The sequence below is a fragment of the Eubalaena glacialis genome, chromosome 9 (genome assembly GCF_028564815.1).
Source record: "Eubalaena glacialis isolate mEubGla1 chromosome 9, mEubGla1.1.hap2.+ XY, whole genome shotgun sequence".
Classification (NCBI taxonomy): domain Eukaryota; kingdom Metazoa; phylum Chordata; class Mammalia; order Artiodactyla; family Balaenidae; genus Eubalaena; species Eubalaena glacialis.
In genome coordinates this window covers 2,587,273-2,611,911 of record NC_083724.1, presented here as the reverse complement: position 1 = coordinate 2,611,911, position 24,639 = coordinate 2,587,273, and the positions used below count along the sequence as shown (strand labels likewise).

Sequence of the window (24,639 nt, the reverse complement as noted above, 5' to 3'; positions counted from 1 at the left end):
TCCTCTGTCCACCTCCACTCCGGGAACCCCTGCCCCCAGGACAGACAGGGGAGGGGCTTCCAGCCAAGTTCAGCCGCTCTGTTCCAGGGACAGTGGCCATGGACCTCCAGAACACGGAGTGCCGGCCAGCACAGAGCGGCGGAGGCAGCGGGGGCAGCAAGCTGGCGCTCCCCACGGAGAACGGCTCGGGCAGCCGGCGGCCCAGCATCGCGCCCGTGCTGGAGGTGGCCGACAGCTCGACCCTGCTGCCCTGCGACCTGCTGAGTGACCAGTCAGAGGACGAGATGACGCCGTCGGACGAGGAGGGGCTGTCTGTGGCGGAGTGAGTGCCGCCGGGGCTGGAGGGGGAACAGAAGCCTTCCACGGGAGAAGGGAGGTGCAGCACGTGAGTGCCCGGCGCCCAGGAAGAGGCAGGCCGGCGGCGCTGGTCCTGGATGTGCCCCATGCTCTGAACAAGGCTTCCAAACAGCTTCCCCGGAGACCTTGTTTGGCAAGTGGAATCTTCTGGGGACCCAGCTCGTGGACGGGAAGGCCAGGCGGTGCCCGACCTCACCCCTCGTCCTCCCCTATCACGCCCTGGGCGGCCAGGCCTCAGTGCCACGGCCCGCTTGACAGGGTAGCTGCCCTCTGAGCATGGTCTGCAGAGGTCACCGACAGGGGAGCCCTGGGTGAGGTGCCGTCCAGGCCTGGAGGCCACTGGCCCATCCTGAGCCGTCATGCTGCCCTGGGTTTGGGCCCAGGTCTTCCTCTGAGATTACGAGACAGAAGAGACCCCAGTGTGTCCCCAGGTCTTGGCCACTTGGCCTCGTCCGGGACAGACAGGCGGCGCCTGACCCCAGGGCCACGGCCAGCCGCCGGCCTGCACGGCCGATGCTTCCCAGCTGGGCTGTCACTGCGGCCACTCTCTGCTCCTGCCTTTGCCCCGTGGTGGAGTAAACGTGCTTTAAACACAGGCTGCCGGGCACCGGCTCTGAGGTCGAGGGGCCCGGCAGGGCTCCTGCACACCTGGGGCAGGTGGCGGGCTGGCCTCGGACACCACACCCCTTAAGCCAACCGGAGTTGCAGCAGGAGGCCAGCCCCTCTCCAGGCGGCCTGGGGGGACAAGCACGGCAGGGCAACCACCCCGTGTGTGGGCGCGGGACGGCAGGGGGAGTACAGCCTGTGGGGCGACCAGCCTGGCCCAGGGGAGCCAGTGGAGCGGGGACCACGGGCCAGCGTCTGCCCTGGCGTTGGGGTGCTGGGGGCACCAGGGGGTGATGGGCCGTCAGAGCCCCTTAAGGTTCTTTCGTGGCCTGTGTAAGCTCGTGCGTGTTGCATGCAATCTCACCCGGCCCAGTCAGGTCTGCGGGCGTCTGGCACCCCCGTGTGGCAGCCTAGGGCCCGAGGGCCGGGCTGAGGCTCCTGCCTCTCCCCCCAGGTACGTGAAGGGCTACCCCCCCAACTCGCCCTACATTGGCAGCTCCCCTACCCTGTGCCACCTCCTGCCCGTGAAAGCCCCCTTCTGCTGCCTGCGGCTGGACAAGGTAGGTCACGGCAAAGTTGGGGAAGTGGCAAGGACGCGCCGAGGACGTCCTGGAGCCTGTCTGCCCTCCGCGACGTCTGTGTCTGTCGTAGGGGCGCGTTCTCTCCCTCCTGTATCCACGTGCGCTTGCTGAAGCGGGGGTGCCCCTCTCGCAACCACCGACCACTCACCACAGCCGGCCTGGCCCACAGCCCACACTCCACTCGCCCTGGTTGTCCCAGGGGCCCTCGCTGCCCTTCCCGGCCAGAGCCACAGCTTGTCTCCCTCCATCTGGACGCTCCCTGCCCCCACCCCTCCCCAAGGTCTCTGGACCTCCGTGTTTTGGGCTTGGTGGAGCGTCCCTGGTGGGGGGCGGGGGGGGTGACTCAGCCAATGCACTGGGGGCTGGACCCCCCAGAGGTGCCACATCCTCCTGGAGGGCTCCCCGTGATGCTCCCTTAGAGCGCATGGTACGGGTGCCTCGCCAACCCAGTCTCTCCGCTGGAGGAGCTACTGTTTTGCCTTTGCAGTTAGGACGTCATTTGTGGGGAGACGCATGGGGACCAGGTACATAAGCCGGTCTTGACCGAGCTCCCCCGATGCATTTCCGCCACAGCCGGATGGTTTGCTGATTCCACTTCCTTCTATGTTTATGTCAGCTTTTCATTGGGAGAAAGTGCTTCCCCTTTCTTAGCCATTTGTGTACATCAGCGTGGCCTCACTTTTTCACTCAGAGGGTAAACCAGTTGGTCATTACTGCTACATCGGCATTCCATATGGATCACGCTGGATTTAACAGGCGGACTTTTGCTGGTGGGCCCTCAGGCTGGCCTCCCGGTCCTTCCACCATGTTCCCTCATCTTTGAACATGTCCATGCCTTTGAACCCATGGTGCCCGCCCCGCTTCTTGTTCCTGCCTTGCTCCAGTCCCGGAACCAACTGCTCCTTCAAGAAACCTGATTCCTTTTAGTGGAAACCACGTTTAGAAATAAGGTCTGGGCACTTGGCGTGCTCACTGCTGCTTTGTGTCTGAGCCTCTCCATGCAGAGAGCTAGAAAGTGTGTGTACACACAAGCACACACGACCAAATGTGTATGCACACAACCAAATGTGTACACACACGACCGAATGTATATGCACACAACCAAATGTGTCCACACATGCACACACGACAGAACGTGTGCACACACCAAATTTGTACGTGCACAACCAAATGTGTGCACACGTGCACACACGACAGTGTGTACACACATGACCAAATGTGTGCACACGTGCACACACAGTGTGTACGCATACGACCAAATGTGTGCACACACACAACTCGTCTGTCCGTATCTGCATCTGCTAAGATCGTGTGCTCGCACAGATACCTCCCTTCCCTCCCGGACGTGACCTCTCCGGCACCGGCCCCAGCTCACACTCTGCTCTGTGCGGCGGGCTGGTGGCCTGTAGCCCCGTGAGGCCAGGTGGCTGGCGACCAGGCGCCATTTGGCCGAGGACTCCACCACAACACCCTCTCTCCCTCCCTGGTGGTGGATTCTGGCGTCTCCCCCGCAGGGCTGCAAGCACAACAGCTATGAAGACGCCAAGGCCTACGGCTTCAAGAATAAGCTGATCATCGTGTCGGCGGAGACGGCGGGCAACGGGCTGTACAACTTCATCGTGCCGCTCCGGGCCTACTACCGGCCCCGCAGAGAGCTCAACCCCATCGTGCTGCTGCTGGACAACAAGTGAGGGGCAGAGGGCGACCCAGACCTTCGGGAGGGAGGGGAGCAGCCCCCGGCCCTCGGCAGTGCTCCATCGTCCTCCCGCAGGGCTTCTCCTGGCCCTACTGGGTCCCCACGAGCATGAGCCCCCAGGGGCCAACCTCCAGCACTGCTACCCCCAGAGGCCTGGCAGCCCAGAGGCCGGGGTCCAGCCTCGGCTGTCCTGACCCCTGGGGCCTCGGTTTCCCCGCGGGTACATAAAGAGCAGCCCCATGGGCCTCTGAAGGCCCCGCTGGTCCCACACGCTGCGGTCCTGGGGCCCCTGCTCGCCCAGGTCAGGGCTGGGCTGGCCGTGGGGGCTGGCGGCAGAGCAGCGTGGGCGCCTCCAGGACCTGCTGTGCCCACAGGCCTGACCACCACTTCCTGGAGGCCATTTGCTGCTTCCCCATGGTCTACTACATGGAGGGCTCCGTGGACAAGTAAGGCCCCGCTCCGCGGGAGGAGCTCTGCCCACTCCCCTCCTCCCCGGGCGGCCAGGGCGGAGCGGGAGGGAGCAGGACGCACCCAAGGGCGCCTCCCCGCAGCCTGGACAGCCTGCTGCAGTGCGGCATCATCTACGCCGACAACCTGGTGGTGGTGGACAAGGAGAGTACCATGAGCGCCGAGGAGGACTACATGGCCGACGCGAAGACCATCGTCAGCGTGCAGACCATGTTCCGGTGAGACGCGCGGCCGCCCGGAGCCCCCGCCCGCGCCCGTGACTGGGGCCCGCCCTGAGCCCCCCGCCCGCGCCCGTGACTGGGGCCCGCCCTGAGCCCCCCGCCCGCGCCCGCGCCCGTGACTGGGGCCCCGCCCTGAGCCCCCGCCCGCGCCCGTGACTGGGCCCCGCCCTGAGCCCCCCGCCCGCGCCCGTGACTGGGGCCCCGCCCTGAGCCTCCGCCCGCGCCCGTGACGGGCCCGCCCCCCGCCAGGCTTTTCCCCAGCCTCAGCATCACCACGGAGCTCACCCACCCGTCCAACATGCGGTTCATGCAGTTTCGAGCCAAGGACAGCTACTCTCTGGCTCTTTCCAAGCTGGAAAAGGTGAGCAGCCCCGCCCGAGCTGCCGAGCTGAGGGCTTCAGCGCCTGCAACACAACCTGGAGAGAGTGGGCGACTGGGGCCATGGGAGGCCTGGGTGCCTGCCCTCCTCCGGCCAGGGGGCTCAGAGACCTGGGCTCAGCCCCAGCGTGAGGCTCTTGAGTGTGTAGCCCGGAGACCTCAGGGTCATCGGCCAGGAGCGGACATCGTCCCCCTAAGGCAGGGCCTGGCCCGGCCTCGTGTGGGGCAGAGGTTGCCCATCACGCCAGAAATTACTAGCCCAGGTGACACCGGCCCCGACACCGCGCCCAAACCTGAACCGTGTCCGTTCTGTCAACTGCCCGGCAGGGACGTGTTCGTCCCGGTACAGACGGGGCGGGGGATAAGGGGGCGCAACTTGCCTCAGGTCGCACAGCAGTGCGGTGGGACGGCTGAAGTCAGCTGCCTGCTTCTCGGGCTCCAGGAAGGGCATCAGCTGGGCTCAGGTGCGGAGCCCAGGGACACGGGCGGCGCGGGCCTGGCAGTGCCGCCCTGGCACGTCTGTGGGCCCCAGCCCCCTGCCCGGGTCAGTGCAACTACCCCCACCAAGGGGCAGGGCCGTGCGCAGGCTGCCTTGCGTGAAACCGGGAGGCAGGTGGGCTGCCACGGAGGAGACCCTGGGCGCTGTGGTCGGGAGCAGTGACCATTCCCCGTGAGCCTGGGCTGGGGTCCTTGTCAGGGGACGGCTTGCACTTGCGTGGCTGACCCTGTGCCACACCGGGGAGGACCCCCGAATGGCCGCTCACCCAGGCCAGGCCACCGACAGCAGACAGAGGGACAGCATGGGAGCTCTGAACCCGGACAGACAACGGAAGTGAGTTCCCCCAGTAGGCCCGTGGTGGCCCTGGAGCTCCTTGGATGGAAGCTGGGGGCCTCAGTCAGCGGCCTGGGAGCTCGGGCCGTCCTGCTCTCGGAGGAGGCTTGGCCTGCACCCCACGCGACGGCCCACTGGACCCCCCTCAACGCCCCCTTGCAGTGACCCGTGAGCTGAGCCTCCCTCCGCTCAAGGCTGGGGCCGTGGGCTTTGGAAGTCGGCCTCAGCAGCCCCAGCCGGACTGTATCCAGGCGCTCGGGCCAGCCTGATCCAAGCACGGGCGGGGATGACTGGCACAGAATCGGGGTCAAGGCTGACATCCTGATGCTGGTCCTCACTTTCCGCCTTCCCTCGAGCAAACCCAATTCCCCGCAAGCCTTGCACCCCAACCTGTTCCAGAGGTGGGCGTGAAGTAGGTCCGTCAGCAAACACGCAGCAAACGTCCTCCCACGCCCCTTTCCTTGCACGGCAGACGTCACAAATCCCCCTCCCACCCCCTCCCTCTGTGGCAGGCATCACCACTCAATCCCGCCTTCCCCTGCAGCATCGTCTCCAGGGGCAGGGGCGGGCAGCCCACTCCCCACCTCGTGGGTTCACGGTGGGGAGCCCAGTCCTGTGGTTTGTGATCTGGAGAGAAGTCAGGAAGTGAGCACGTGTGACCGTGGGCGGCTGCAGCCCTGGGCGCTTGCTGGCTGAGGTCCACGTGGGGCAGAGCCATGTGATGCCACCCAGTCTCCGGAGATGGAGCTGGCGCGCCCACCCCGCGCAGAGAGGATTCCGTGGAGGATGGGGAGGGAAGATGGGATCGCGCTGTGCATACCACCTGCATAAGACAAGTCCTGTTTAATGAGTAGAAACTGAAGGAGCACTGGAAATATTTCCGGCATTCAGGTCAACGTGCTTCCAAGAGGTCGCACTGGCACTGGGGGCTGATTCAGGCGCAGAGGGTGGCATCCGTGTCTCCCTGGAGGTTGTTCTCAGGAAGCTCTCCCAGAGTCGGGGCTCCCCACCGCATCCCAGGACGCAGGCTCCCAGTGGCGTCATCGTTCTAACCGTCTCCGCGCCTGTGACAGTGACCTCGGCCGGGGATCCGTTCAGACCGGCTCCTCCTCGGCAGGGCCCCGGATGCCCGTCCAGTCCTGCGCCTGCTTCCCTCCGGCCGCGCGGTTCTCAGGAGGGCTCGTCCTCGTGTGTTCCCACGTTTCGCTGTCGCGTGCGACCTCGGAGCTCGGGCTAAAGCCTCTGGACCCTCCGCGGCCGCTACAGAGCGGACAGCGTGAAACCAGGGCCCTCGTTCAGAAAGCAGGAAAGTCCTGTGAAGCCACTAAAACGTCAAGCCTCTTCCTTCCTCCTCCATCTCCCGACCCGTCCTCGTTCTTTTCTTCTCAAACCATTCATTGTTCTGAGTGAAGGGAAACTGACAACTTTAATGATTTCGAGAATCTCTCCGTTTGTCCTCATAACATGCGACCTGGGCTCTGAATGCCGCCGTGGGAAGACGCAGCCTGGTGTCACCACGCCACACGGCTCTGGTTCTGTGGCTCTTATGTGATAACGCACTGTTTCCCTCCTGGATGCCCGCGTGCCGTCCAGCGCATCCTTGGGCTCCCTGCTGGTGGGGAGGGACAGAGGCGAGGCCTCCTGCCCAGGCGTCTGTCTGCCCCGCCGTCCAACTTTGCAGCAAGGAGCCTGCCGAGGCAAGGAGCAGCCCCAGTGAAAAGGGCCACGAGAGGGCTCTTGTGGTCTACGCGGCCCACCTTCTGTCTGTCTGAAGCGTGTCTGGTCCAGCAGGAAGGACAGTCTCCCGGGCTCAGAGCCACCTCTCAGCCATAGGCCGACCTGGTGCGGTGGGGACAACGCCCCCAGAAGCCCCCGCCCTAGCCCCGGAACCAGCACAGGGTGGGGAGCACGATTCCATGAAGCATCCTGAGATGGAGGGGGCCCTGGTTCACCCAGGGGCCACACGCCATCACCAGGGGCCTCGCGAGAGGGAGGCCGGAGGTCATCGTGGAGGTGGAGGAAGGGCCAGAGGCCGGGAGGCCGGGGACGTGGTCAGCCTCTGGAAACGGGGAGAGGGGGAGGAAAGGGTTGTCCTCTGGGGCTGCTGGCCGGAGCACGGCACTGGGATGCCTGATTCCAGCCCCTGAAATCCGTTCTGACTTGCAACGTCCAGAACCGACAGAGAGTAAACGCGTGTGGTTTTGAGCTTCGGGGTTTGTGGTCGTCTGTTCCGCGGCCACGGGAGACGCACACAGCAGGTCTAAGGGACCCGCGTGGAGCCTCGCGACGCCACGCACGCAGCAGAGGCAGACACGTCTGTCTCTGCTTATGCGCACGCCCTGCCGTCCCCTCCATTTCGCTCACGGACTCGTGCTCCGGGGTGAAATTACCGCAAGGGTTAGGGTTCCGCGATGGCAACGGCAGGGCATTAGACCAAGCACAGGCCCCCGTTTCTTCCCAGCAGAGCCCCGAATCCTTACCCCCGCCTCTGGTCCCCAGTGTGTCTGGGGGGACACGTAGCTGGGTGCTCGGCCGTCTGCTGTGTTCACACACTCGCCCTGCACACGCGTGCACACAGCCCATGCACGCAGAGGCCCCTGGGCTGCCTGCCCCGCGCGGCCGTGGCCGTGGCCATGGGCACCAGCCAGTCTGAGCCCCTTGTCCTGCAGAGGGAGCGGGAGAACGGCTCCAACCTGGCCTTCATGTTCCGCCTGCCCTTCGCCGCCGGCCGCGTCTTCAGCATCAGCATGCTGGACACGCTGCTGTATCAGGTCAGCAAGGGCGGGGGGCCGGTGCCCGGCATCCAGTCCCAGTTCTGAGCCACGTGCCCCTTTCTGAGCATCCATCCCTGGGTCCCCAGGAGACCGGCCAGGACTGGGAGGCTCTGGGCCCCATCCCTGCCGGGGAGCAGCAAGGGTTCACCCGAGTGTCCCCTGTCCTTTCCTACCAGGAGAGCGCTGCCCTGGGGTCGGCTCCCGGCAGCCTCTGGGTTTCTGATCCCTTTTGACGTAGTGCACTTGGCCTAGTGAGCGACCACGGCCAGGAAAGGCCGCCCAGCTCTGTCTGCTGGGCGCACCGCATGGGAGGCTGTGGGTGCCCGGCGGGCGTGTCCAGGGGATGTGGAGGCAGATCTGCCCGCACCGCCCGGCCTCACTGCGGCCCCTCCTCTCCAGTCCTTCGTGAAGGACTACATGATCCCCATCACCAGGCTGCTCCTGGGGCTGGACACCACGCCGGGCTCGGGCTACCTCTGTGCCGTAAGTGCCTGGGCCAGGCGGGCCAGGCGGGCGGGGCGGGCGGGCGGGGCGGGCGGGCCCTGCTGGGGAGGGTCCTCCCGCCCAAGGCCGGCCCAGCCCAGGCTCCCGCGTTTCAGATGAAGGTCACAGAGGACGACCTGTGGATCCGCACCTACGGCCGCCTCTTCCAGAAGCTGTGCTCCTCCAGCGCCGAGATCCCCATCGGCATCTACAGGACCGAGTGCCACGTTTTCTCCTCGGAGGTGCGGGGAAGGGGAGGAGCAGGGCTCCCCGAGGCGGCCCCGTTTCTCTGTGACTTGGGCCACCCCGTTTCTAGTTTGGGGATCTGGGCCTTTGCTGTCAGGCCCTTTTGGGGTCAGGCCCACATACCTCCATACGTGGACATCCCCTGGGTGGCTGTGACCACCCCCCATGGGGGAGGGGAGGCTCGAGAGCACTGTGGGGCCCCTGTGCCGCCCGCTGGAACCGCAGAGGGTGGCCTGCCCACGGGTCCTGAGTCCACGAGGGCTCAGGCAGCCTTGGGGGTCAGGGCAGGAGCCCCACAGGTACCCAGGCTGCCCTGGTTTCCTTTGCAGCCTCACAACCTCAGGGCCCAGGTGAGTGGTCCCTTCAGGCCCACACGGGTGTACTTAACACGCACGAGTCCCGCCTGGCAGGGGCACAGGGCCCTGGGCTGTGGGTGACAGGTCAGGGAGCAAGGCCCCAGGATGCGCCAGCCAAGGTGCAGCTCAGAGAGGGCTCCTGGCATCACCCCAGCCCCCATACAGATGGGGAAACTGAGGCCCAGGACGGGAAGCCCAGGCTCCCCCAGCCCCCATGACATCTGCCTTTCGTGCCACGGCCCCCGTCCTGGCGGGTACCCCTTCCTCCCCGCTGTCCATCCCAATCTCCACACCCCCAGAGCCCCACACCCCGACTGAGCCACGCAAGGCCCTGGCACTTCCCAGCCCACCATGCGCCCCGCCCCCGCTCTCTCCTGTCCCCCAAGATGAGGAAACTGAGTAGCACAAAGGAGGTGCCCCCGCCCCCACAGCAAAGTCAGGACATGAAGGGCCCGGAGAGGTTGAGGGAGGTGCCCCCTCTCACCAGCAAATCAGAGACAGACCTAGAGCCAGCAGCTCGGACGGCTGAGTGGTTTGGGGCTCTGGCCCGGCACCCCCTCCCCAGCTGCAGAGGCTGAGGTGCCCCCAGGGGCTGTGACTACGCTCCTCCCTGTCACCCCAGCTGCTCCGTGGGTCACCCCATCCTCTGCCCGGCACCCCTCCCGACCCGTCCCATCCCCTCCCCCGTCCCCTATCCCCCGCGCCCAGTCCCCGGGTCCCCCTCCTCTCCTGGGCCCTCACCCCTCCTCCCCGGCCAGTCCCAGGTCTCGGTGAGCATGGGGGACCGCGAGGACGCCCGGGAGGCGAAGGGGCCCTGGGGCTCACGGGCAGGCACGGGCGGCAGCGGCGGCGCCCACGGCCGGCACGCGGTGGGCGGCGACTCGGCGGACCACCCGCTCCTGCGGCGCACGAGCCTGCCGTGGGCGCGGAGGCTGAGCCGCAAGGGCGCCGGGCACACGGGGAAGGCGGCGGCCGAGTGGATCAGCCAGCAGCGGCTCAGCCTGTACCAGCGATCCGAGCGGCAGGAGCTCTCCGAGCTGGTCAAGAACCGCATGAAGCACCTGGGGCTGCCCACCACCGGCTACGGTAAGGCCGGCAGGGCCATCTGTCCGTCTGCTTTCCTGGCCGCGCTCTGCCCGCCAGGGCACCCGCCCCGCGGCCCGTCGGAGCTCCCCGTGTGGAGCTTCCCCATGAGGAAGGGCTCACCCCTCCACTCTGGGGCCTCAGTTTCCCCATCTGTAAAATAAAGGCCCAGGCCGGCTGAGCCCAGCAGGCAGCTCTCCTGCAGGAGGCAGCTGGGGGTGGGGAGGGCTGGGTTGGGCTCCCCGAAAGCCAAGGGCACAGGCCTCGGTCGGGGACAGACTGGCCACCTGCAGCCGGTCCTGCTGGGGTCAGAAACACAGGGGCCCGCTGCGTACCGTGAGAACAAGAACAGGGTGTGGCAGGGAGACCCCAGAGCCCCCGGCCACCCCTCCCCTTGCCCTCCCAGCAGCTGGAGCTCCGGGTTACGGGGGCAGATCTGGGGGCCGCCGGTCGAATGGCCGAGCACCAAAACACTCTTCCCGGGCCACGGGGGCCCCACCGTTGCTCCTGGCGCACATCCACCCCATCCCTGCGACTTCAGGGCGACACCGCCAAGGCGTTTGTCTTCATCGGCAGATTTTCTCCATAGCTTGTTTTGGGGAGAAGTTTGTGATATGACCGTGAACAGGCCTGGGGTGCCCTGGCTGGGCCAGAGGAGAGAAGCCCGTCCCCTTCCCTCACTCCAGAGTTGCTGCCTCCGTTGATGGGGCCGAAAGGGGCCCAAGCCCCCCACCGCCGCCCGGCCTGGTGAAGGCTCTGGCCTCTGCTGGGTTCCGTCTTGGGGACTCTGCCCACTTCCCAGGCCTGGCTCTGTCCCCAGGCGCCTGCCTCCTGGGTCAGGGGCCCCTGAGTCCCCTCCAAGTGGGATGAGGCGGCTGGGGCTTCACCCAGGAGCTGCCCAAGGGTCACCTGGGCCTGGCCGTTTGCTGGGCCCGAGGTGGACAGCCACCCATGAGAGCTGCCCAGCGCCCCCCGGCCACACCCCAGCCGCACGATTTACCTTTGTCCCCTCTCGGTGTCCCTTCCCCGGGAGGGTGCTGTCACCCCCCTTCCGGGTGGCACACTGACTGCCGAGGCTCCGAGTGGGGTGTCCCGTGTTCATGGCCCCTTGTTGCGCACTGGCAGAGACTCCAGCCCGGCTGAGCCCCAGAGCGGGCGCCCCTGGGTGGGCACTCGGCGCTCCCCTGGGCCTCCTCGCCCCCCGCCCCCCCACCAGAGCCTGGCAGATGAGGGGCCGACTTCTGTTCAGGGACAGACGGGCCTCCCGCCTTGCAGCCGCCCCCTGCCCCCCTCCCCGCTGTGCTGCCACCACCTCTGCGCTGCTTGCTGACCTGTCTCTCTCTGTTTCTGTCTGTCCCTCTTCCTGTGTGTTCCGTAGAGGATGTAGCAAATTTAACAGCCAGTGATGTCATGAATCGGGTAAACCTGGGATATTTGCAAGGTAATTCTGCTCCGGTGGCCGGAGTCTGGCAGAGGGGCAGGCCAACCCTTCGCTGACGGTCCACCTGGTGGCCGCCCGCCCCGGCCAGGCAGGCAGACAGGACAAGACACGAGAGAGGGTCCCTGCAGGCAGGGGCCCACGAGCTCCCAGGCCGCTCCACCGCAGGGACCTTAACCTTCCTCCTTCATTTGCTGACTTCGGCACTGACCCTAGTACCCCAGTCCTTCTGACCCGTCTGTTGTCTGAGATAAGCCCTGCCCTGAGCACGCAGGTGGCCGTCGGCCTGCAGCCAGCCCCTGGGAGCCCACCCAGCTCTCGGGAAGCACCCAGATGGAGGGTCCCAGGCCAGGGTGCCCGTGCCCCTGCGTGATGGAGCACGGTGAGGCCTGGGCTGGCGCCTGGGGCCCTGGGGTCTGCTGCGCCCTGAGCCTTTGGAGGGCCACCCAAGCCCGGTGGACGGTTGACCTCCACGCCCCCGCTGGGGCTTCGAGAGGGGGTTCCCTCTCCAGTTGAGGCAAAACCCGTTTGTACCCCATTCTCATCCGGAGGCTCAGGTGCTGTGTGGGCCCCCTGTGTCTTCCAAGAAGATACCCCACGGCCCCCAGACGTGCCCCCAGACCCCAGCAGAGGTCAGAGCAGAGTCCAGGCCCCAGGCCTCACTGCTGAGGCCCCTTCGCTCCCTGGGGGTTCCTCATGATCCAGGGAAGCTCAGAGCCCGCACGCCCCGGCCCCCTGGGGTTAGGGGTGACCCCAGTGCACGGAGGAGAGTGAGGCTGTGGTCAGGGTGGGGCTCCAGAGGAACGCATGGACGCCCAGGGCCGGGCCGGGCGTCTGGTCTGCGGGCTGAAGGAGGTGGGCCCGCACAGAGGCTTGCAGTGCCAGGTAGGGGGTGCGAGGGGGAGTGCAGCAGCACTGCCCTTGGTCACTGGCCAGGAGTGCCATCGCCAGCCCCTGGCCACACCGCGGGCCCTCACCAGAGCACAGCAGGCACGGCGAGGCCGCCCCGTCCCAGGGAAGTCGGGGTCTGGGCCTCGCGACCGAGCACACCCAGCCCCGGGCGCCACAGCCGGGCCCCCGTAAGCACGGAGCTGGGCCTGCCTCAGGCCGGGAACGCCCGTGATCCGTGCCCCCGGGGGAGAAGCAGGGTCCAGGCCGGAGGGGAGGGCCCAGCGAGGCAGGCGCGGCTCCTCCTCTCCCCGGCCACACAGAGGGGCCTGGCCCGGCACCGGCCTCTCTGTTTCCTTGTTCTGACCGTGCGCCTGTCCCCGTGGAGCCGCCCTGGCTGTGGTCAGGGGTGCGGGGTCCCTGAGAGCCTTCGGGAGCCTCCCCGCTCCCACCTGCGCCACCCGCTGCCCCCACCGCCCGGCTCCGTGCTGCCCACCCTGGAGGCACGCAGCCTCCAGGCTCGTGACTCCGCGCGGGGGGCAGGCGAGGGGGTCAGGCCGTCCCCTTCCCGGGCGTGGGCGCGAGGTTGGCACCAGCTGATGCCCGTCAGGGTCTGCGCACGCCCGTCAGCTCCCGGGTCCCAGCCTGTGCCCCGACCTGTCCCCAGGAAGCACGCCGCGCTCCGCCTGCCGCCGTGCGGGTCCCGAATGCACCGCCAGATGCGGCCCTGAACTCATCCGTTCAGAGGAGCGAGCTGCAGCCCCCCGCCCGGCTAGTCAGCGGGCAGCTGCCCCAGCTTCGCAGAGAATCCCGCCCCTCAGTGGACCAAACGGGAGGGACGGTGCCGAGAGAAGGGAACGGGAGGGCCTGGGGGCAGAGGCCACCCAGGGCCTGGTCCCCCGGGAGGGCCATCCCCTTGATGCCCGGTCCTGGGTCAGGAGGCGCCTTTAGGCATCACCAGATGGGTAAACGGAGGCCGCCAGCCGTTCGTTTCCTGCCAGTGAGCTTGGGGTCACTGCCAGACAGTGGCCAGCCCTGTCCCTGTATCTGGCCGGAGAGGCACCTGTGAGGTGAGCAGGGTTCCTCCAGAATCCACAGCCACCCCGTGAGCGGGACACCAGGCTGTCTCTATGACGGGCAGCTCGGACCCCATGTGTGCCCAAGGGCCCCTCTGGAAGACTGAGCTGGGCGGACCCTGGGCTGGTGCCCCGGGAGCAGGTCTTGGGAAAGAGAGACCAAGTCCAAAGTGGAGGGTTGAGGAGGGGGTCAGGGGTGGCCTGTATGGGGCGGGGATGCAGGGGCTGGGGGGCGGGGGAGGGAGTGAGTCTGAGGGCTGCACTAGGTGTGATGCGGGTGTGTGGGTGTGTGCACACGTGTCGGTGTGCACAGGCGTGCCCCGTGTTCAGGGTCAGCGCATCCTAAGATGCTGACGACTCAGCTGAGCGAGCCGTCGGGAGACCGTGGGAGCCAGCGCCCGCTGCCCTCGTGGCCGCCCCCATGCCCGTGTGCGCGGGGGCCGAGGCCAGCGTCGGTCAGGGAGGACCGGCCCCGCTGGGCTCGCCAGGACGAGGGCTCAGGCAGGACGGCTGAAGGGCCGGGAGGGTTCTGCAGCTGGACCAGAGCCGCCAGCTCCTCGGGGCCCCTCAGAGCGGAGGTGGGGGGTGCTGAGAGGTGACCGCACTGGGCCCTGTCTCCACAGACGAGATGAACGACCACCAGAACACCCTGTCCTATGTGCTCATCAACCCCCCACCGGACACGCGGCTGGAGCCCAACGACATCGTGTGAGTACCGGGTCCCCGGGCAAGTGCAGACACCTGCCCATCTGACGCATGGGCGTCCAGCCCAGCCTCCCAGGCGCAGGGCGACATCAGGGACCTCCCGCCCTCCCCGCAGGTATCTCATCCGCTCTGACCCCCTGGCCCACGTGGCCAGCAGCTCCCGGAGCCGGAAGAGCAGCTGCGGCAACAAGCTGGCTTCCTGCAGCCCCGAGACGCAGGACGAGACGCAGTTCTGAGCGCCGTGTGGAGCCCTCCGGGCTGACCTCGTCCTGCCAGGGTCTGTGAGCCGCGCGATGCATGAGCGCAGGGCCCCGACCCCCGCCTGCCGCCCCGCCCAGAGCTGCTCCCGGGACTGGACCCGGTGAGGGCCGAGGCTGCCCCGGGCACTGCCAGACGCTGGTGGGAAGCCTTTTTAACCTGTTTTTACAAATCTATACAATCCCTGGCCCTTTGCACAAACGCACCGCAACTCGTGACCGGGTCTGGCCGCAGTGCAGCGACAGGAGCCGGGCTGGACCGCAGAGGCCCGGGCCGGGGGCTCGCACCGGAGCAGGAGAGCACACTGCAGCCCCTGAACTGCCCGTTTCCACGGCCACGGCTGGTATTGATTCCTGGGCCTTGCCCACCGCTCTCAGCCAAGCCACGGGGCAGTGGGCCACCCTTGTCTGCCCTGTGGGTCCCCTGTGGTCTCACTTGTGAGGGTCTGGCCCAGAGTCGGGCCGCTGAGGCAGGCAAGCGAAGGGAGCCTTTTCCAGAAGGAAATGGAAAGCAAGAGGGTCTGCAGCGCAGCCAAGCCCCTGGCAGGGGCGGGGCGGGCTCTGGAGAGGTGCCGGCAGCCTGGGCTCGTTAGGAGGGAGGCGGGGCTGCTGTGAGACCCCACAGCGGCCCTGCGAGTCACCGGGGCTCCCGCGGCCCTTGACTTTGTGGAAGAGAATCAGATGACGGCCTTTTCCTCTGTTTTTACGCTGAACTTTCGCAGCCGCGCCATCTGACCTCCTTTTAACACCAGACCTGAAGCACAATTCAGCCGCTGGGCTACTGGCCCAGGCCTCGGCGAGGGAGATTTCTCCTTATGAGGGAGGGACTCGGGGCACCACCACGGTTCCTGTGTGACTGTTTCTGACAGGTTTTGCACGCTCAGTGCTGGAAACTTCTATTAAATGGATGCATCCTGCAGACAAGAGGATTGCTTGTAAGGCCTCCCCTCCGTGGCTTCAAGCTCTGGGCCTGGGTCTGCCCCAGCCGCCCAGTTTCAAGGGTTAGAAACACTTGCTCTGCTCCCCAACCCACCGGACCCCACAGGGAAGCCCCTACCCCAAGGAGATGCTGCTGGCCTGAGCCTTCTCCAAAAGCAGGAAGCAACTCAGGTGGCGGCGGGGACGGGGTCCCGGAGCGCTCCCTGGCGAGCTGCCCGGCCCTGGAGCCCGGCCGTGCCCAGGAGGGGTGTGTGCCCCTCACCAGCACAAGGCAGCCAGGTCTGTCTTGGGGTGGGGCTCCGCTCCCACAGAGTACTCCCAGAGGCTGGCGGAGGAGGAGCCATCGCAGCCCCCCGGGGGGGGGGGGCGGGACCACACAGCTGCTGGAGGGGCCTGCCCTGAGGGAGGGACACGCGTGCGGCTCCTCTCCCCCACGCTGGCCGCCCGGGACGCTCCCTCCCGCCCAGAGAGCGTCTACATGCCCAGGGGATGGTGCGGGCTGTGGGCGGTCAGGAAGGGCACTGACGGGGCTTGGGAGACCCCAGGGCCCTTGATGGAGCGACAGGCCGCCAACATGGGGTAGGGTGGCCTCTGGGGCCAGGGCCCGTCCCAGCGGGGTCAGTGGCTCCCGGGGTCCTGCCAGCGAGCATCCTCTCCTGCACCCGCCACCTCTCCTGGCACCCATGCTCCAACTCCCTGAGGGGAGGGGACCCTGCTTGGCCGCTGGACCGGGGGCTCCAACCAGGTGGGGCTGCAGCCCCTGGAACCCCACACGGGGAAGATGGCATCCGACAGGGATCCTCGGGAGTTGCCTGACGTGAGTCTGGGGTGCACAGGACAGGCGGTGAGAAGTGGGGTTCATCTCCAGACCGGGATGCACACTCACACCCACTGCTAAGTGCAGACAGAGGGCCCAGCGGAGGCTGGAGACCTGCATCCAGGCGCCCTGACCGGGCGAGTAGAGAACATTTCTCGATGTTTTGCCAAGTTTTTCAAACATAACACAATCAGAGAAAAACCTCTGGTTTTTTTATTTCCATAGAAAGCTGGTCAAAACAGTAACGCCAGCAGCGTGCTGGCCATTCCGGCTGGTCAAGGGCGCAGGGCCTGGGAACACCGGCTTAAGGTGCCCGCTCGCCCCACCCCGGAACCGAGCGTTCACAGGCAGACGTGCAGCAGGTGCGAGTGGGCGCCCGACTCGGGGCAGCCACCCAGAGTCTCACAAACTGCGACTGGCATCTGGGGGACGGAAAGAGGTGGGACCACAGCAGATGCTTACTGAAGCCAGAGAAGGCAGGACAACGGAGGGAGAGACAAAGGACAGGGTGTGCACAGCACAGTCCTCCGCCCACGTCCACCCGTCAAGAGAGGAAGGGGGCCCCGCCTCGGGACGGCGCCAGCCCGCCCCGCGCCCCGCGGATGCGTGTTCAGCCTCCGCGGGACCACAAGGCGGGCACCCCACGACGCTCTCGGACCTCATCTCGACCCCGGTCCACACCCAGTGGTCTCAGAGGTGCCTCTTCCTTTTGGGGGCAGCTGTGCGCCCTGATGGGTGGGTCTCAGAAGAGTCGCAGCATTTTCCTGTGAGATTGGCGAGCTACGGCTTCCTGCGTCCCGGGCAGGGCCGCGTCCCGGGGTCCCCCGACAGGCGTGCAGGCTGGGGTCTGCCGTCCAGGACCTTAGTCTGCCCGCCCTGAAGGCAGCCCCACCCACCTGGGGCTTGGGGGGCTCGGCTGGGGCCTCCAGGGGCAGGGGCTGGGGGAGCACCCCCGGCATTCCAGGCCCCCAGGGGCGGCCAGACGGCCAGAGCCACCTTCGTCCTCAGTGATACCAGCAGGAGCTTGGGGGCCTAGCAGGGTGGTCTCGGGGAACTCAGGGATGCCCAGAGCAGGCCCTCCAGGCGGGACTGTCCGAGACAGTCTGTAGCACGTCCCATGGCCCTGGTCACAGAGCACAGAGCTGGGAATGACCATCAGGTCCTCCATGCCCCGGGCACCCTGCATGGGCACCTCCAGGTACCCTCAAGGGCCTGCCTGGGGGGGTGGGGGGGGGCACATAGCACTGACCCACACCCTCTGCAGCCCTTCTGCAGCAGGGGGACCTCCTGGCCCCCAGCCTGGCACGTCACTGCAGGCTCCAAGAGGCCCGCTGGACCTGGAAGTGTGGGCCAGGCTTGGCTGCACCTTCCTCTCTCCAGGGAGACACCCTTCCTGGCGGCCCGGCCTCCATCAGGGACCTGACTGTGGCTGTGAGTTCCCAGCAGACCCGAGGCCCCGCCTGTCAAGGCCAGACAGCTTCTCTCCCAGGTCCTGAACTCAGGCCACTGCCTGGAAGATGGAGAAGCAGGAGACCATCCGTCCTTCAGGGAGGGGCCTCGGTCAGGACTCTGCCTCGCCCTCCTCTTGGGCACCTGGGCAGCCTTGGGGGCCGGGCAGCCAGGAGGTGGAGGTTCAGGGGCACGAGGTTTGCACTGGGGATGCGGTGTGAGCATGTGGAATGGGGGGGCAGTGCAGGGAGCCCGTGTCCACCCCTGAGGGTCTCGTCGTGGCACTCTAAGACCCCTGCCTGGGCTGGCTGTGGGGTCCCTGTCACCCCAGGGCCTGTCCCCTCTCACGGGGACTTGGGCAGAAGGTGCAGCATCACGCCGTGGGCTGAGACCTGCCTTGCCGCCATCCCCAGGCAGGCTTGGGGCTCTGAGGCTGCAGACTGTACCCGGTCCCACTGTGGGCCCTGCTCTCCCACCAGGGAGGGGACCCTCAGGCTTGAGTCTCATCGTTTAGGAGATTGTGGTACGGGGGGCGAGGGGTGCGAGATGAGTCCTGGATAGAAAAAGCACCTCTACCCAGGACTATTCCACACCAGCCTCCCCCAAGTTCCAAGTGACTGAGGCCCAAGTTAACAACGTGGGCTCACAGTGGACCTCCATCCTGGCCCTGGTCACCTGCAGGGAGACCCCCTGGTCCCTGCAAGTCCCTTCTCTGGCTGGGACCCCTGTCACCTCAGAGCGGCTCCTCGTCAGGGGGGAGGGTCCTGGAAGGTGTTCAGGGAACCTGGCCCCGAGGCAGGGGTCCTCAAAGCCAAGCACCACACCTCCAGGGTCCCTCTGGGGTCGTGCTGGGGAGGACAGCTCAGCCAGGCCGCCTTCCTGCTGCCCCGCACCGTCCCAGGGACCCGGGCCACAGCCCCCGGGACGTCAGGGGCTCCACACTCGCTCTGGGCATCTGCCACAGCCCCTCCTCCTGCCCATCTCGGGGCCGGCCCTTCAGGCCAGCAGCTCTAAGAGTCCGGACGGAGGGGGGCCATGGGGAGCTCAATGCCCACCTTGGCTCTGAGGCAATCCCTATGGCTGCTTCCCGGCTGCCCTGCTGCACAGGGGGTTCAGGGGTCTTCCCAGGGGAACTCCTCCCCCAGGGCCTCCCCCAAGAGCTGGTGCTGAGCCTGGGTCCTCACTGAGACTGGACGGGGAACCCAATAAGTCTTTAGAAACGCTGCTTATCACAACACCAAAAAGAGAGTGAAGAAGCGCTGAAAGGGTAAGATAATATACAGAAGATAACATAAATATGTTTAAAAAACTTATCTTCTGTATATTGTTTAGAAAAAGACAGACGACCCAGCAGGAAAATAGGCAAACAACTTGAAGAGACATTTCACAAAAGAAGAAAATCAAAAAGACCAACAAAGAGATGGAAATATGCTCTACTCATCTGTAACCAGGGAAACGCCAATTAAAAACACTAAGAGGGGCTTCCCTGGTGGCGCAGTGGTTAAGAATCCGCCTGCCAATGCCGGGGACACGGGTTCGAGCCCTGGTCCGGGAAGATCCCACGTGCCGCAGAGCAACTAAGCCCGTGCGCCACAACTACTGAGTCTGTGCTCTAGAGCCCGCGAGCCACAACTACTGAGCCCACGCGCCGCTACTACTGAAGCCCGCGCACCTACAGCCCGTGCTCCGCAACAAGAGAAGCCCGCACACCGCAATGAAGAGTAGCCCCTGCTCGCCGCAACTAGAGAAAGCCCGCGTGCAGCAACGAAGATCAAACGCAGCCAAAAATAAATAAATAAATAACACTGAGAGAAGGGATTATATGCCAAACACCAACAGTAAAAAATAAATAAATAAATAAATAAAGCCACGCTTTGGCATATATGCTGCTCCCATAATGAAAGAATCCTGTCTAGATTATTTAAAAATCTTCTATGAATCCGTAAGAAAAAGAACCACCCAGTTAAAGAGGCCCAATTGAAAGTGGGCAAAGGAAATGACCAGGAATCTCCCAGAAAGGGAAGCGTGAATTTGCTCTGTAGACATCTGAAAAGATGCCTCACCCTCATGTCAGGGGACGCCCAGTGACACCAGCAGGACAGCCGTGGGCTTCCGCGTGAGCCCGCCGTGCACCCGCCGTGCCGGCCCGGGCAGAGCCCCGCACCCCCCGACCTGCTCTGAGACCCCGGGGCTCGTGGGCTCAGTCGCGCAGGACGGACTCCCCGCCACGCCACCCGCAGCGGGACTGCACCCCACGTGGGCGGAGGGGGCTGCAGTCCGCGTGGAGGCACGTGGCCCTGCTCACCCGCCGGGGCCCAGCCCCTCCCAAGCCCACAAGACAGGGCGACGGCAGGCACCCGAGTCAGGGCTCCTTGTCCTGGGTCCCCAGAGCCAAACCCCGAATCAGCAGATGACACCCCATGGAGAGTCCTCTGGGGATTTTGTGTGGGGTGGCGGCCCATCTGCAGACCCGGTGCGAGGGGTCGGCACCTGGTGACTGAACCTCGGGCTTAGTCACACCTCCGGGACGCCCTAAAGTGACCGTAAGCGGCTGTTCGGGGGGTCAGCAGTGGGCTTCACTTCCCGTGACCGCCCTGCTCGGTGCACGTGCTGGTCACGAGCGGGTCTGGAAACGCTTCAGTTTGCACGCTGGTCGCTGCACTTCTAACACTCACCACCTGTTCCTGTGCTTTTCTAGGAGGACTTTCGTATCTCTGCCAATAAAGACGGTTTGGGCTTCTTCTTTTCCTATCTTTAAACCTCCTGTTTCCCCGTCTTAGTACAACGGTTCAGACGTCCAGGAAAGCCCTGGCTACTCACTGTGACCACAGGCAAACTGGCCTCCACCCTGACTTAACAGTGAAACACTGGAAATGTCCCCAGTTCAGTGTGGGGCTCGCTGGAGGTCTCTGGCGGGTATTACCAAATTACGAGAATTCTACTGGCAACGTTTTTCATCGTGAATAATACATATTGAATGTCATCAACTTTTTTTTACGTGGTTTCCCTCTTACACTCAACGTAAATTACACTTTCTCACGTTGAATCTTTATTCCCATTCAAACACTGCTGAGCATAATGTCTCAGTCTGGGTTCATTTTAGTATTTTATATTCACCAGCAGGAACTGGACCATGATTTTCTGTCCCTGCGTCTTTGGCCGCGTTTTGATGCACAGAAACCTAGTTTTATGCGTCACTCTACTGTGTGTCCTTGCATAGCACCCCTACCTGAGCCTCCTCGCGCCTGAGATGTGCCCTCTGCCCCGCCCCCAGACACACCTGAACATCTCTGAGATGGGGGTGTCTCCTGATCAACGACACGGCATAGTCTGCATGGCAGCACTTCCCCTTCTTGGTGGCACAAAATAGTGGCACATCTTAAAATTAAGGACATCTTAGACCAGCAAACACGGGTCCTCCTAGTCACCCGTCTCAGAGGCTCCACGAGGACAGGGCACCCAGGGGCCGCTTGCTGACGCCACCTGCCCCGTGTGTGTGTGACGTCCGAGTCTGCGGATGCCCGGGAGGGTCTGGAAGCGTGGACAGCGGTGACCCCCTGGGCACTGGCACCGGGGGTAGGCAGCCTTCAGCTTCCCCTGGTGTGATTCTCAACTGTTTACCACATTTGATGCTTTCAAGGAGTACGTTATTTTATAAATAAACAAAAGTAACATAAAACAGAATTGTCTGGAAAGCAGGGCTTGTTTGTTCATTTGACCCATTTCTAGTCCAAGGAAAGCATCTCCAAGTAGGAAGCACTACCCAGTGTTTCCTCAAGGGCGGCGCCTTTGGGCAGAGTGGGTTCCGGGCAGCGGGAGGCCTGGCAGGCGCGGGGGGGTTGCCCTCACCGAGGGCTGCCCGCCCTGCGCGAAACCCCCCTTCCCCCTGCCCCAAGTTCCAGGGCGAGGCCTTCCCCCTGTACCTAGCTCTATGCAGCTGAGGTGCCACCTCCCCGGGGCTTCTAGAACGAGGTCTGCAGCGCCAGTGTGTACGCAAGGGCCTGGGCGCTCAGAAAGCCAGACCAGACGCCCCGGTCCCGGCACCCAAATCACCCATAGGTCTGTCTCTAACAGATGATCCTGCCCGACTTCAGGGTGGCCGTCCACTCCTGCCCTTCCCATGGGACCACACCTGGCACCGGACGGTGAGCAGGGCTCCAGGTGAGACGGGCCCCGCCCCGTTCCCCAGTCCACGTGTGACCGGGCAGTGGCCTCCACATCCCCGTCACTGGGCTCTGGGCCCCACCCTACACCCCATGGGTCCCCGGGATTTGTGACACAAACATCCCGCGAGATCATTCCACATCCAGGTGCAAGAGCAAGGGCCTGGTGTTGGTGTCCCCCAGCCCCAACCCGGCAGCAAGTTTAACCAACTTTCACCAAATGTCCAGCTGGTGCCGGCAACATGGTCCGAGGGCCGAGAACAAATAAAGGGAGACGCCCCCGCTGCCCCCAAGAAGCCCCGTGCCCGCCCCACGTGCCCTCACCTGGCCGGTCATCTCCCCCCGACCCTCCCCCTCGCGCACACCCTCCCAAAGCAGCCACGTCGTCCTAAGCAGGTGACACCTAATGCCTGACCCCCGTGGATCCCGCCCGGGAGGGCTGCCCCTCTGGCGCAGCAAGCACTCCTTGGATGAGGAATCTTAGCACCCATAAAACACAGGGCGCGCGCGAGCTGAACAAGAGTCCGATGTGAAGAAATAACACACGAAGATAATGTGTTTTCCACCCCGCAAACAGTGGCTTGCAACGGTGCTTCTCCAGCTGATAGACTCCTACTGGCAGTTCCATGCCTACTACGAAGACCGGACAAAGTAACCATTAATAAATATACTTCAGAAGCAAAAAACTCTAGGGAGAACTTTGGTGACAAATACTGAGAACCACTCATTTAAAAAATGAGAATAAACACTTGGTCAAATTTTATCAAGCTCTGTACTTGGGATCCGTTTGCTTTTCTGTAGGTACGTTCTACTTCAATTTAAAAAAGAGAACAAGGGTTGTACTGTGATGAAAACAACAAAAAACTCACCACCTAGAATTAAAAGGGCAAAAAACCAAATTGTTTCTTGCAAAAATGGAGACTAGAGAGGTTTATCAGTTCAACTGAAAATAACTGCTTTAAGAAAAAAACAAGCAAACACTTTAAATTCAAGTCCTGATGCTTCAGCCTGCCTAGCAGTGCTGTTGACGCCTTCTGGATGCTCAGAAACTCCCATCACAGGATCCTGACCTGGATTAGCAAAGAGCACGCATGGTCCAAGGCCATCTGAGCCCCCATCTCAATGCCTGGTCCTTGGAGCTGCAGGCTTGTCAATTTAACCCATCACATCACACAGCATTTCAAACTGTAAACGTGGAGCGTGTGCGCAGCCGAGGCCCAGAGTAAAGGTACCTCAGAGTTCCCAATTCCAGACAGTCAGTCACCAAATGAAAACACAGGCCCAGAGACGTGACTCCAAGGCCAAGACTGCTAGCTTCTCTGACCTTCGTAATAGCACCAGCCTAGACTTCACTTTTATGGGAAAGTCGGTTTTTACGCTGTCGCTATTTCTTTGCACCAGCGGCGACCCCAAATTCTCATTGCCAAGAAAGGGTTCCTGTGAAACAAATCTTTCACAAATTACATCCGGGCTTGACGATGTGGAGTTCAGGCTATAATTTTTACTACGCTTTGTTCAATTATTCATTCCCACTGTAAGTGGCTTTTCCTTGCTATTTAGGAAATCACTTGGATACGGTAACTTGCCCTTTCTGAAGAACAGAGAACAAGGTAAGGAGTGGAGATCACCCCCTCCTAGATGAGCACAGGGAGGGGCAGGGAGACAGAGGAGCCTTGCTTCTTCCCAGGGCAAGTTCTGCCCCCGAGATCTCAAACGGTCCCCACAGCTCGAGCCTTCGCACGGAGATGCAGTCAGGGACAGCCCGGAGAAGGCTCCAGACCACAGCAAAGTGCCCCCAACCCCTGCAAGAGACGGCCTGGCGGGATGCCACCCGGACGCGTTCTGCTCCCCGCCAATGCTGGCGGACTTGGCCGTGACCGTGACGCAGAAGCACAGCCCATCCTCCCCACACGCAGAGCCCCCACCAGAAACGAGGGCCACGAACTGGGAGGGGGCTGCCTAAAGCCGCTCACTCCCTCTTCTCAAAGGCCAAACCGCCTTTCAGAGAGTAGGTCAGCATCCGTTAGGAAAGGCTGTCCAAGTTCATCTTAACAGGAAATTTTATTTCAGGTACTTTTCCCAAGTAAGAACTACAGTTTCAAGAAATAAAAGTATAACCTAGGGACTTCCCTGGCGGTCCAGTGGTTAGGATTCCATGCTTCCACTACAGGGGGCACGTGCTCGATCTCTGGTTGGGGAACTAAGATCCCACAAGCTGCGCAGTGCAGCCAAAAATAAATAATAAGAAGACAACACACACAAAAAAAGTATAACCTAGACATAACTTTGGAATTATTCTATTTTTCAATTTGCCAGAGCAAAGAACATAGTTTGGGTCCAAACAGCCTGATCAGACACTGCTCTGCAGTGACGTGCAAAGTCAAGTCAAAGGACACACGGGAAAGACAGTCCGCCTCTGGTGTGTGCGAGCGTCCAAACCCCCCCCCCGCCACGTATGCACACTCACACACACGTGTGTGGGGATAAGTTAATACATCTGCACATATATCTGTAAAATATGGGGCTCACTCACCGCAGTTTTATTTGGGCTCCTGGGACCCCAGCTCACCACCAAGGACTCACACGTGAGCCTCATCGTGTGCTCAACCATTCAGGCAACACTTTCTTCACCAAGTTAAATGTTAAATGGGTAGACAGGTGGCTGGTCAGAGTGCTGAGAAGCAAGGAAAGACGTAGAACCCTCCACCGTAAGAACACGACACAAATACGCAGGTGCCCTGGAAGGCGAAACAGTGACAGAGAGACCTACAAGGCAATTCACGACTTTACCACCACCAAAGCCAGGGAAGACTGAAATCTCCACCA

At 63.6% G+C, this 24,639-nt stretch overlaps 1 protein-coding gene across 1 annotated transcript in view; it reads left to right on the top strand.

Moving 5' to 3' along the window:
• The window catches only part of KCNT1 (potassium sodium-activated channel subfamily T member 1), a 44,258-nt gene extending 29,834 nt beyond the window's left edge, over window positions 1-14,424 (top strand). Inside the window, 14 exon segments of the mRNA XM_061199624.1 lie at window positions 88-322; window positions 1,418-1,523; window positions 3,059-3,231; window positions 3,615-3,686; window positions 3,792-3,926; window positions 4,179-4,290; window positions 7,809-7,910; window positions 8,313-8,396; window positions 8,513-8,638; window positions 8,972-8,992; window positions 9,757-10,084; window positions 11,460-11,522; window positions 14,107-14,191; window positions 14,304-14,424. Coding sequence (XP_061055607.1) covers window positions 88-322; window positions 1,418-1,523; window positions 3,059-3,231; window positions 3,615-3,686; window positions 3,792-3,926; window positions 4,179-4,290; window positions 7,809-7,910; window positions 8,313-8,396; window positions 8,513-8,638; window positions 8,972-8,992; window positions 9,757-10,084; window positions 11,460-11,522; window positions 14,107-14,191; window positions 14,304-14,424 — 1,763 coding nt within the window.
• The last annotated feature ends 10,215 nt before the right edge of the window (window positions 14,425-24,639 follow it).